This window comes from Notamacropus eugenii, chromosome 2 (genome assembly GCF_028372415.1).
Source record: "Notamacropus eugenii isolate mMacEug1 chromosome 2, mMacEug1.pri_v2, whole genome shotgun sequence".
Classification (NCBI taxonomy): domain Eukaryota; kingdom Metazoa; phylum Chordata; class Mammalia; order Diprotodontia; family Macropodidae; genus Notamacropus; species Notamacropus eugenii.
The window spans coordinates 366,644,895-366,657,423 of record NC_092873.1 but is presented as its reverse complement, the minus strand read 5'-3'; the positions used below and the strand labels follow the sequence as shown (position 1 = coordinate 366,657,423).

Sequence of the window (12,529 nt, the reverse complement as noted above, 5' to 3'; positions counted from 1 at the left end):
TCAAAATAGGCCAGCGAATGAGATTTTTGTTCACCCTGCTGGCAATTCATGATTTGAATGCTGCTCACAGCAACATGACAAAATGTTGCGCCAAAGTAATACAAAATATAAGGGTTTTTCTTTCACAGGTCCAGAGAGCCTTCCAACAGAACCCAAACAAAATTCTTGCCATCGGTTGAATACAGGGGATTTGGAATGTGCAACAGTTCACCAAAAAAAATTGACCCTTCTGTTGAAGTATAAAGGTCCATATCAGATACAGCTCACAACTCAAAAGGCAGTCAAATTCGACAGCATTAGTCTTTAGATACACACTCTACAATGTATAAGAACCTGCATGCCAACTGAACCCCAGTCATCCCACAAGGAAAGGGCCCTGACAGTAAAACCCCAAGGACTTACAGGTGATAATGCAAATTTATTTTACAGAGAAAAAAGACAGGCTCCTAAAATCAGGAAGAAACTGATGTGTGAGATATGGCAAAGGTCCTGTTTCCTGGGCTTCTATGAGTACAGAAAAGACATTAAAACTCAACATTTCCCAGGAAATAAGTCAATTAATATCATGTAGACCAGAGTTTTCTTTGTACTATAGACACTGATCCCACTTAGGAAAGCCCAATATCTGAAACTAGTTGGGAGGATCTGTTAAAAATTCCTTCTGATATCGGTTTCCCACTGTCTGAACAGGTAAAACAAAACAAAACAAAAAACAAGTTGTTTAAGTATTATATAATTGGCCTAATATGGGACAGTTAGGTGGTACAGTGGATACAGTACTGGGTCTGGAGTCAGGAAGACCTGAGTTCCAGTCTGGCTTCAGACACCTATTAGCTGTGTGACCCTGGGTAAGTCACTTAACCCTTTACTTCAGTTTACTTCAGTTTCCTCATCTATAAAATGAGCTAGAGAATAAAATGGCAAATTGCTCAAGTATCTCTTCCAAGAAAACTCAAAATGGGGTCACAAAGAGTCAGATATGACTGAAAATGACTCAACAGTAACAACAAATTGGACTAAGTGCACTTACTTTTGTTATGCTGCAATTAATAAATAATGTCTGTGAAAGATGATAGATAGATATAGATAGACATATGAAAGCTTGATGGGACAATAGGAAGGACAGAGAGGTTGTTAGTATTACTCCAATTTTAGTAACAAGTCAGATGCCTCTCTAAAATGAAAGGGCCCTTGGTAGGGAAAGTGGAGGGGGACAGGCTGACATGAGTTATATCAAAAAGAGGGATTTTGGAAACAATTTTAGTCAGAAGGTCATTTTAAATAAAAACCCACCAAAAACACAGTGTCTTCTACTATGTTCCCCATGACTCCATATAAAGGATATAAAATTAATCAGCCAATACATTCCCTATTTTGTGTTCCTGCATATTATGAACCTTCAATCAATGTTTACATTGAATTAAAAAACCTTGTTAAAATTTCTGTTTATATGTAACTTAAAAATGGCATGTCCTAGAAAATGAACCAAACCTTTTAGAAAAGTTGGTGACAAAAAGTGAGATTTTTTTCTAATTCAAGATTCTTTAAGTTGTAAAGGTTTAATTGCTAACAGCACAATTATGTTACAATTTCAGTTCACACTTGACTGTGACCAATATAGATCTGTAAGAAAGGTGGGAAGCTGGGAGTGAATTAGTAGAATTAGTAAATTTACTGAGAAATGTTTTGATTGGAAAGAAACAGATCACAGGATTTCAAGTAGACCAGTAACATCATATCTAACTTATTATTCTTTTTTTTAACAGCTACATGCGAGGAAATAAAAGGTGAGAGTAGGGAAGTTGGAAAGGCCTTTCCCCTGATTAGTTGGGAAGAGACATAGAAAGAATCGTCTCTCACTAAAGACCTAGAATTGAAGCCACTGGCAGCAGAAGAATAAATACTATTGAGGCTTTGAAGCCCAATCAAGCTGCAGAAAGAAGCCCTCAGTCTGAGCATGTGTTGCCAAAAGGTGAATGAGTTGGAAAGAAAATGGTCCAATCACAGTCCGTGAATAGGATTAAAGATTGGAGGAAAACGTAAAAGTTAAAGATTAATGAAAGATATCTAATTATGCTTATGAGGTTGTTATCTTTCAAAATTTACTTTTTCAGACTATTTTTTTTTAAAGTTTATGTACAATTGTTCTAATAAAGTTTCATTTTTTTTAAAGGATAACATTGAAAAAAGAAAGCAAATTTAGTTAATCATGCCCAACTGAAAACTTGGCTGCTTGGAACATAAAGTCACGATCAGGATACAATTGCTTCCTTGATTGCAGGTATTAATGGCAGGCAAATTACTCCAATGAAAACGAATACCATCTTGAGTAGTGAGTCTATAAAGGCTCATTTGTCAAGTGATGACAGCTCACATCATTATGTGATAATGCTTTATGTTCAAAGGTAAACTATGGGCAGCTAGGTGGCACCATAGTGCACAGAGTACAGGGCCTGGAGTCCAGAAGACTCATCTTCCTGTGTTCAAATCCAGCCTAGGACACTTACTAGTTGTGCAACCCTGGGGAAGTCACTTAATCATATCTGCCTCAGTTTCCTCATCTATACAATGAGCTGGAGAAGGAAATTACAAACCACTCCGGTATCTCTGCCAAGACAACCCCAGAAAGGGTCACAAAGGGTTGGACACAACTGAAAAAGACTAAACAACAAATAAATTACGTCACCCCCATTTCCTTTAGGAAGTATCATCTAGGTACTCAGAGAAAACAGAAGAGTCATGGAATGCATAGATCTAATCTTTAAACCATCTTGCACCACAGACCCAGAAAGGAAACTATATACAGAATAATGCATCATTGTTAGATAATATTAAGTGCTTTCTGTAGAAAAGCAAAATTGTTACCCCATTTTCATATGAAGTGTTAGATAGGAAGGCAAGGCAAAGTTATGAGTCATGAAACACTTAAGTCTTTAAATAAGAAGATTTCTCAAGATGTATCTTCAATCTCTTCATTATTAGTGTTATGGCAAATAACTTTGCCCATGTTAGTTATACAGTTATATCTCCAAAGAAAATAACATAAAGCTGATGAATACACAGTGACTATTGCTTTAAATTTATGACTTAATAAAGTGTACCTGTTTTTCACAGAAGGATATAGGACTGGGCATGGAGTCAGGAAGATTCAAGTTCAAATCTGGCTACAGATACTTAGGAGGTGTATAAATCTGGGTAAGCATCTAAACTTCTATTTGTCTCTGAGTTTCCTATAAACTATAAAATAAGGGTAATAGTCTACCTCAAAGGATTATTGTAAGGATCAAATGAAATATTTGTAACATGCTTAGAACAGTGCCTTGAACACAGAAGGTGCTTAATAAATGCTTGTTCCCTCCCACTTCACCTGCTGTAGATACATCTACATGCAAGATCCAGGGTGCTCAGATGTTAGACAAAACTTTGTCCACATCCAGAGGAAATCAGAGGCTGAGATTTTTGTCATTTAGGCAGAATGTGACCTTGTTTCTCTCATCTTTACCTATCTTGATCTTGGTTCGTTCAAGATTATTTCACCACACAGCATAGACTGCACAAGACATCACCATTCTTTTATCAGGGAGAGTGCTTATTAATTCCACATTGTATGCATGCTGAAGAAATGTCTATGTGGCACATTATATAGAATATAAATGTTACTATCCTCTCCTGCAAAGAGTAGAAAAGGTCCTAAGGAATGTCTCTGGATTATCTGGAGGGATTTTCATATAACTGGATTCTGCTTAGCTCCTTCCATTCATTCATTCAACAATCTGGATAAATGAGTTTGTGTCATCTGCAAATTTAATGTAAAGAAAATATCATTCTTTTCTATTATGCTATGTATGGAAATGCTCATTTTATCAGGTATTTGAGTTCAGAATAAAAATAAATATTTTCAAAAGTGAAAAAAAAAAGAGAATGTCAGACTTATAGCTTTTAAAACGGATGATGTGAAAGCTAGGCCCCTTGGAGTATTAAGTTTAAAATTAGGGTGACTTGGGTTCTATTACTGTATGTTATGGCTCAGTAGAAATAAAAAAACTGTTACCAGCTGGTAGAAGACCCTTTGGTCCATCTCAAATGGAATTCTATTTGGAGAATTTGGGTAAACAAAATAGAAAAAAGAAGAAGGAGTAGCAGAAAAATCATGCTACCTGGTCAAACTAAAAATCAAGAGCCTGGAATCATTCACATAGGAAACGTTCCAGAGACAACAGAGACAACTCATTCTGGCTCACTAACATGGTTCATCCATGATTTTTTTTTTTTAAAAGGACGACCATGGAAGGGATCATTCTTAGTTCTTTGAAGAACTGGGGAACATAGAAGTAGCCGGTGAAAATACTTCTCCTTGCTCTTCCTCTTTCCCAAGAAGGTGATGCACTTTTGAATAGGAAGGAGTGTGAGACACACATTCCCTCCTCATCTCCACCTTTCCTGCCTTCTCTGGTTTCCTTTAAGTCCCTGCTAAAATCCCACCATCTACAGGAAGGCTTTCCCAATCCCTCTTAATTCTAGTGACTTCCCTCTGATGATTATTTCCTAGTTACCCTGTAAATATCTTGTTTCTACATAGTTGCTTGCATGTAGTCTCTTCCATAAGACTATAAACTCCATGAGAACAAGGACTATCTTTCATCTTTCTTTGTATTTATATTACTTAGAATAGTACCTGGCACATAGTAGGTACTTAATAAATGTTGAGTTCCAGTTTGGCTCCAGTTAAGCTATCTTTCTAGACTTATTTCACTCTCCCACTCTGTGTGCCTTATACCAGACAACCTGGTCTATTTGATATTCCCCATACAAAATATTATATTTCCTACCTCCTTACCTTTGTATAGGCTATCCTCCATCCCTAGAATGCTCTCCTGACTCAAAACTTTTCACCTTCCTTTAAGGCTCCATTCAGGGGTCATCTCATACACAAGGCCTTTCTTAATCCTGCCAGTTGATAGACTTTTTTCTCCCTCCACCCTTGAAATGACTATGTATATCCTTCTTTGTGGACTTAATATACCCTCATCTTGCTCCCAATCCCCTCCTCCTCTCCCCAAACCAAGTAGAATGGAAGTTTCATGAAGACTGGAACTGCCTAACTTTTACTTTTAGTGCCTTGAATATAGTTGGCAATTAATGAATGCTTGCTGGATACATTTGGTAAAAGTGCCCTAGAAAGAAAGTAGAGCCACAGATCCTAACTATTCTTGACTCCTCAAATACTAACTTGGACACCTCATCCCTCCTAAATGAACAAATGTGGTGCAAAAAGGGACTGAAGACTCGGAGAATTAATTCTTTTAAACTGCCAAATTAGAATAATCTGTTTCTGTAACTCAGTTCAATCGTTACTCTCTAAGTTATCACTGCTAAATAAAATTTTGAGTGCAATTTTGCTACTGCTTCACAGAAACAAGAGAACAGCAGAAATCCTTTTCTGAAACTGTCACATCTTTATGCAGTTTTTCTTTGAGTTTCTTTTTCACAGAGCATCTGTCTTCAAGTACAATCTGATTTGCATTCCCTTTATTTCTCAAGTACATAAAGAACAGTAATGAAAACAACTGGTCTTCTTGGAAACCTCTGACACATCTATGTAGAATTCTGAAGGTCAGATATAGGTTTTGAGATCACAACAATACATGGTTATTGTCAAAGATTTGTGTGTAATCAAACTCCATTCAATGAAGCGAATTTTTTTTTCACATAATAATAGAAATTTGAGGTTGCCATGACTAAAAAGTTTAAACCAACTGTCCACATAGGAAAAACTAAGTGGATGAAGAACGTCTATTGTCCAAAATACAACGTGCATTTTGACAGACAACTCAAAGAGCTCACTCATCAACATACATCTTAGACAAATACTGCAAATGGCCAGTGGGCTGTATGTATGCTGAAAAGGAGAAACACAGAAAGCTACGATGTCTTCGAGAAATTGTCAAAATCTTTTACTCACTCTCAAGTTTCATTCTGGGCAGCTAGGTGGTACAGTGGACAAAATACCAGGCCTAGAGTCAGGAGGACCTGAGTTCAAATCCAGCCTCTGATACTTACTAGCCATGTGACCCTAGGTAAGTCACTTAACTCTGTTTGCCTCAGTTTGCTAATTTGGAAAATGAGATGGAGAAGGAAAGGACAAACCATTCCCATATCTTTGACAAAAAAACCCAAAATGGGGTCACAAAGAGTCAGACACAACTGAAATGACTAAACAACAACAATTATCTTTGACTGAATCCAAACTTCACAGAACAAATCCCCTTAATAAAAGGACTTGTTCTGTAAAATGTGGACTCAGTCAAAAAGGCTGCACACAAGGACCTAGAAGGTCATATGTGACCTCAAGGTCACAGGTTTTGCACCCCTGATCTAGACTCTTTTGATCTTGATGTAGCAAATAACTGGCATTAGTTACACTTGTGGATAAAATCATTAGTCAGTGTCAGTATCATTTCTCTTGTCCATTTTCCATTTTTTGATTTTCAATTACTTGTTTAAATAGTTCAGGATTGAATTATATTTCAACTGTAAGCTATGTAATTTTCTCTCTCTCTTGTTTTTCCTAATTCTGATGAATGATAATTTGAATGTATACAGAAAGTGACTCAGGGATAATACTAACGTTAATAACAAGTTTTTTCCAATCTATTAACAAAATCTGATATTATAAAGAAAGTCTTTCCTAATTCCCCCTTAATTCTAGTGCCTTCCAAATGTTGACTGTTTCCTATATTTTATGCCGTCTATCACCTGTTTGTACCTCATTGTTTATATGTCATCTCCTCCACTGAACTGTGAGCTCCTTGGAAGTAGGGCCTGTTTTCTACCTTTCTTTGCATTCTCAATGCTTAGCACTAGGTCTGGCACATAGTAGATGCTTAATAAATGTTTACTGACTAATTTGTTGTGGATTAGTTTGGTGTTCACCATGTCCAGTATCTATCAAGTCTTTTCTTGAGTAAACTGGTCATGATATATATAGAGCAGGAGTTCCTGATTTTTGGTCTTATGAATCCCTCTGGCATAGTCTGGAAAAGCAAGCAGACTCCTCAGAATCATGTTTTTTGTTTGAATGTTTGTTTTTTATTTAAAATTGAGGAAATGATACATTTCAGTTAAAGGTCAGTGAAAATAATTATTTAACCCATCCAATTTCATAGACCTCCTGAAATCTTGCTAATTGGTTTTTGCTTAGGTTAATATTGAAATATTTTTATTCTCAGAGAACGCACGAATTCAATTTTAGGGGCAGGTAGGAACAGAATAATAACAACAATAATGGACATTTATAAAGTTTATAAGATGTTTTACATATATTATCTCATTTAAATTACAGTATAGTACATGACAGAGCTCTCAGCACTGATCAAGTCCAGGCTTTTATCACACAGATAAGGAAACTGAGGTCGAGAGTTGAAAGGAATTTAAACAAGGACAGCAATAACTGAATGCTAATCAATACAATTATCAATTGTGTCTTCAGAGGACCTATAATGAAGCATGTTACTTAGCTCCTGCAGGGAGGTGATGGAAACAAGGTGCAGAAGACACATTTCTGAACAGGTCTGCTGTCTGGATTTCTTTTGTTTGACTTTATTTGTTTGCTACATTTTTTTGCTCTTGGTTTTTAATTGAGTTGGAAGGTGGGCATTAGTGATGCCAAAAAAGAGGAGAGCCACTGTAACATTGTTAAAAGTGCACAGAAGAGAGGGAAATTCAGAAGGAAACATAGACAAGTAAGATAGTTTTGAAAATGACATGTAGAATTTATTATCTAGTTTTCTTAAAAAGGAAGGAACGTGAAATGGAGATTCAGTCTCATATAGAACCTCCTTTTGTGTTTGCATGGAAATGCTCCTTGCTGTTTAAGTTCAGAATTTTAAAAAAAAGTTAAGGAACAGTTCAATGAGTAGGGAAGTTGGAAAGACATATTTGAAAATGAAGGGGATAGAAAACCAGAGATATCTATAAAAACAGGATTAAAACAAAGTACATGGATACCAGTAAAACACCTAAGTTGCACTCCTTAAATGACTGGTCCACCTTCTTTTCTATTCATGTATCTCTTAAATCAGACATGCAAAATCAAACACGCAACACTCCAGAGTGCAGATGAACCAGATTAATATGTAACTAGGAATTATTTAACAAAATAAATAAAAATACAACAGAACATAGATAATGTTAATAAATGGTTTCCTAAGTCAATATATGAAAGACCCTTGTATATGATTTAGTGGTCCCATTTCTATTTACGTTTGACACCTTGTCTTAAATGTTGTACTTTCTGTGTCTTCTTGGGCTCTACCATTCATGGTTTATATACTGCAGTGTACTTATGTCTACCATGTGCCTGTCCACTGCATACTGAATTATTCAAAACTTTAGTTCTTTGAATATTGCAATATTCCATGATATGGTACCTTCAGAAGAATATTAGTGTTAAAAAGATGAGGTTTCTACCAACTGGGGAATGGATGAATAAATTATGGTACAAGAGTGTAATGCACTATCATATCATGAGAAATAATAGATATGAAGAATACAGAGAAGCATAGGGATATCCGTGTGGAGTCAGGAAGACCTGTTAGGAGGCTGTTGCAATAGCAAGAACATGAGAAGATGAGAGAGCACACAGGCAGTGAAAATGGAAAGACTGGTGGAAAGGGGGTAGGGGGAAGGAGAGAGAGAGAAACACACACATAGGTGGACAATCCATTTTGTGCCCAGAAAGAAAGAGGCAGATTTTTCTGGAGTAGTCATCCATATCCTTTTGGCCTTGGAGAACAATGAGAATTTCACCACAAAAGACCTTTAAAGCCATGCTTCTTTTTCTAAATTACTGTATGTGATGTAAGGATGTGCCATGTTGGGCAGATGAAATTAAGTCAGAATTCCCAGGTATATACTCCTATTTTTAAATATCTCCCTTGAAATATTATCTTGCATTATCCAAAAAAAAAAAAAACTCCAAGTCTAACCAGAATGAATAAAGTAGTAATTTTTAAATGCATAAAGAATTCTGCATTATACTTTTAAGTGTCCTCAGGAAAAACTATTTTTCTTTCTTCCTTCTCTTTCTCTCTCTTTTTTCCTCCCTCCTTCTCTTATTTTCTCTCAGTCCCCAGTATAGTACATAAAGCAAGCACTGGATAAAGGCATGTTGAATAAGGAGATGAATAATGTAGAGTCATGGAAGTGTTAAATGATTTTGAAAAGAAAAAAATTAAAATGCAAAATACATGGTAGTGCTATCACTATCATCTTATTATAAAACTGAAGTACAAAAACAGTGGGTTGGTTCTTAGAATGTTTAGAAAAGTACCTCATTCATCCTCCATTTCATTTCACCACTGCTGAATGGAACTTTGACTTCTGTTTCTTTTCTTTCTTGGGTTCTCAATATGAAATAAAAATGATATATCTTAAGACCAGAAATAATCACTGAATGAGGAGATTCCCAAATGGCAATGTCTATCACTGCAATTTTTAGATGAATACAAAGAATGCAAGATTTCTAACCAAATGGTGAGTTTTTCTCCCAATTAATGGACACCACTACAGCCTTAACATAAATAAAAAAATTCCTTCATAAGCTGGACGGTTTTAAAATTTCAATTTATTTTTCAACATTTTGGAATTCAAGCCCACCTAACAAGTGTGAAAAGGCAAGTGGCCGTTGGTGAAAGTGATGACCTGTAGAAACCAACATAATACTAATGATAAACATATACATAGTGCTTACTATGTGCCAGGCACTGTGCTAGACACTTCATGATTATTATCCCATCTGATCCTCCAAGCAACGCTGGGAGATAAGTATTGTTATTATCCCTATTTTAGAGTTAAGGTAACTGAGACAAACAATGATTAAATTACTTGCCCAGGATCACACAGCTAGTACCTGAAACTAGATTTGAACGCAGGTCTTCCTGACTCCAGGCTAAGAGCTTTATGCACAGAAACACCTACCTACCCCCAAAACTTGATCAAAATGCATCAATAAAATTTTCTCTCAAGACACGGTAGTAGACATTTCAATGATAATTATACTCTATTATTTTTGTTCTTGACCTTTTAGCCATGAATACTTTATAAACTGTAATAATCCAATATTATGCAAAACATAGGTATTATTCAGATACAGGTAAATAATTTTCTAGCAGATAAGAAATTCTATGTGCCTATTTCATAAAGGTATGTCTTTTCCCAAGCCAAGTGAAATTGTAAAAATAGTTTTTAAAAGGTAAATCTAACACATCTCACTAAAGTGACAAGTATGGTTTCCACAGCAACGAGATCTTTATTTATAGGAGAATTTTCATTATCTGGCTTCAATATAGTTCATCAATTATTACAGTAATACAGAGAAGATCATAGTTATATATATTTAAAAATTTTAACTACCTCTCCAGGGACATTACCAATTCAAGTCATAATTTGACAGGGACTACCAAAGAGTCCATTCATTGTGGTCATTTGTTCAATGAAAGTAAATAAAAAAGTATGCTGCACCTTTCTGGAAAGTCTATTAAGCTGCATTATATAGCCCTCCCCATGGAAGCAGAATTGAAAAACAACAACAGGAAAAAGGAATTAAGGGGGCATTTACTTGTATTAGACACATCCGTGGGGCTGTTGTTTGGAGAAGTAATTGGAGACGGCTCTCTTTTCTTGAATCCGGTTTTTATCTATGAAAGAAAATGAGAAACATGAAATGGCATTTTCTAAAGTAGGTCAAAGACCAAGCTAGGAGGACATGTGAACATAAAAAAAATATGGTTAAAGAGATTGAAGCAATGCTGAAAAATGAGTCAAACCCCTAACATTTGGGTATGTTCACCTTCAGATAAATAGCTATATAATCGAAGAAATTAAAGGTAACAGTTACTTTGAATCTTACTGTGTCCAAGGCCAACAAAATATAAGGCTTTATGCTGCAGTTTTCAAAGGGTAACAGAACCCAATATAAAAAAATGCCAGGAGCTACAGAAGCTAGAAAATTTCATGTGCGATGTTTGAACAGCATGGACCTATGGCTGGCTTTATCTTTGAAAATTCTCATCCGGTTATCTAAAAGCCTGCCTGTATTTCTTTTTTTTTTTTTTTTTAATCTTTGTAGTGAACATAGGTTTCAAGTACAAATACTTCTCTTTGTTCCTTTCAGCTGTCAGAGCTCTGTGGTAGGGAACACTTGATATGTGGGTTTGATCTGAAATTCTATCATTCTGCCTGAACCTAATTTTGCAGAACCATATTCAAGGAAATATGGTCTATACAAGAGAGAGCAACCAGACAGATACTAAAGAGTAGCCTTGGTACATAGCAAAGAAGCTAAAGAATTAAAAGGGAGAATTGTCTGAAGTCATCCAAGGAATCAAAAGAGATGATGATAAATGGAATCACAATGGGGGTTGCCAGAAACTCAATTGGATCTCTTGGCTATGTGTTGATATGTGTTGCCATTGGGTCACATCAATGCTGCCTCAAGAATCACAGGGGCTCGGCTCATGGTATGTTGACAATGCAATGGACTGATGACCCCACCAATATGGTTATTCTGCAGCAATACAAATGCCAATCCTTCTGTACCCTTTGATTCATTTTTATTCATGTGTTTCCTTTAATCTTCCAAAGATGACTCATCCAAAATATTGAAGGGGTTCCTCAAGGTCTTTTTATATTTTGAGAATACCAGTGCAGAATTTACAAGAGGTCTTCCCTAGAATACCACTCCTACCATTCCCTCCATCCCCAAGTCCTCAATGCCTTCCCTTTGAGATTATCTCCTATTTATGCTGTATACACCTTCCGTATATAGCTGTTTGTATATTGTCACTCATTAGAATATAAGCTCCATGCTTTTGTGTGTATTCCCAGCATTTAGCATAGTACCTGGTTACATGATAAGCTCCTCATAAATGTTGGTTGACTTAACTTGAGAAAGCTGACTTTTGGGAGGGAAATATAGATAAAACACAAAGAATTTTGTGAACTGTATTTGTAAATTTATAAATGGAAACTCTTACCTGATTTTTTTTTAATGACATTAAGGTGGTATTCACAGCATTGGGAGTGGATGACATCTTTTGATCAGAGTTCTCATGATGAGAAAGGATATTAAAAGACACTGAAACCTGGGCCTCACATCCTGCCGAAGATGGCAAGAGGGATGAGCACTGTGTGATTTCTTGCTGACTTGAGCTAAGTTTTTGTCTTATGAACCCTATCTCCCAAGCAGATTCTGATCTAGAATTAGAGAGAAAATATTTTATGAATGTAAGAAGACTTTTTCGCTATTAGAAAAATAAAGCAATTCATTCTACTGCAGAGATGTCAAACATGTGGCCTATAGGCTGAACCAGATTTAAATGTGATTGGAAAATATTTAACAACAGAAATAAAAATAAAACAAAACATTGAAAATGTTAATATGTAGTTTTTGAAGTAAATATGTGGCCTGCAGGGACCCCAATGTACAGTTTAATGACATCATTTCTAATTTTAAAACCACTGTTCTACT

At 35.9% G+C, this 12,529-nt stretch overlaps 1 protein-coding gene across 4 annotated transcripts in view; it reads right to left on the bottom strand.

The window, feature by feature from the left end:
* Positions 1-12,529, bottom strand: part of STXBP4 (syntaxin binding protein 4) — a 242,270-nt gene that overhangs the window by 176,442 nt on the left and 53,299 nt on the right. For all 4 annotated transcript variants that reach the window (XM_072646739.1, XM_072646741.1, XM_072646742.1 and 1 more), the window contains 2 exons: positions 12,036-12,255; positions 10,619-10,697 (listed from right to left, as the gene is read on the bottom strand). In XM_072646739.1, coding sequence (XP_072502840.1) covers positions 10,619-10,697; positions 12,036-12,255 — 299 coding nt within the window. The remainder of the gene's footprint in view (positions 1-10,618; positions 10,698-12,035; positions 12,256-12,529) is intronic.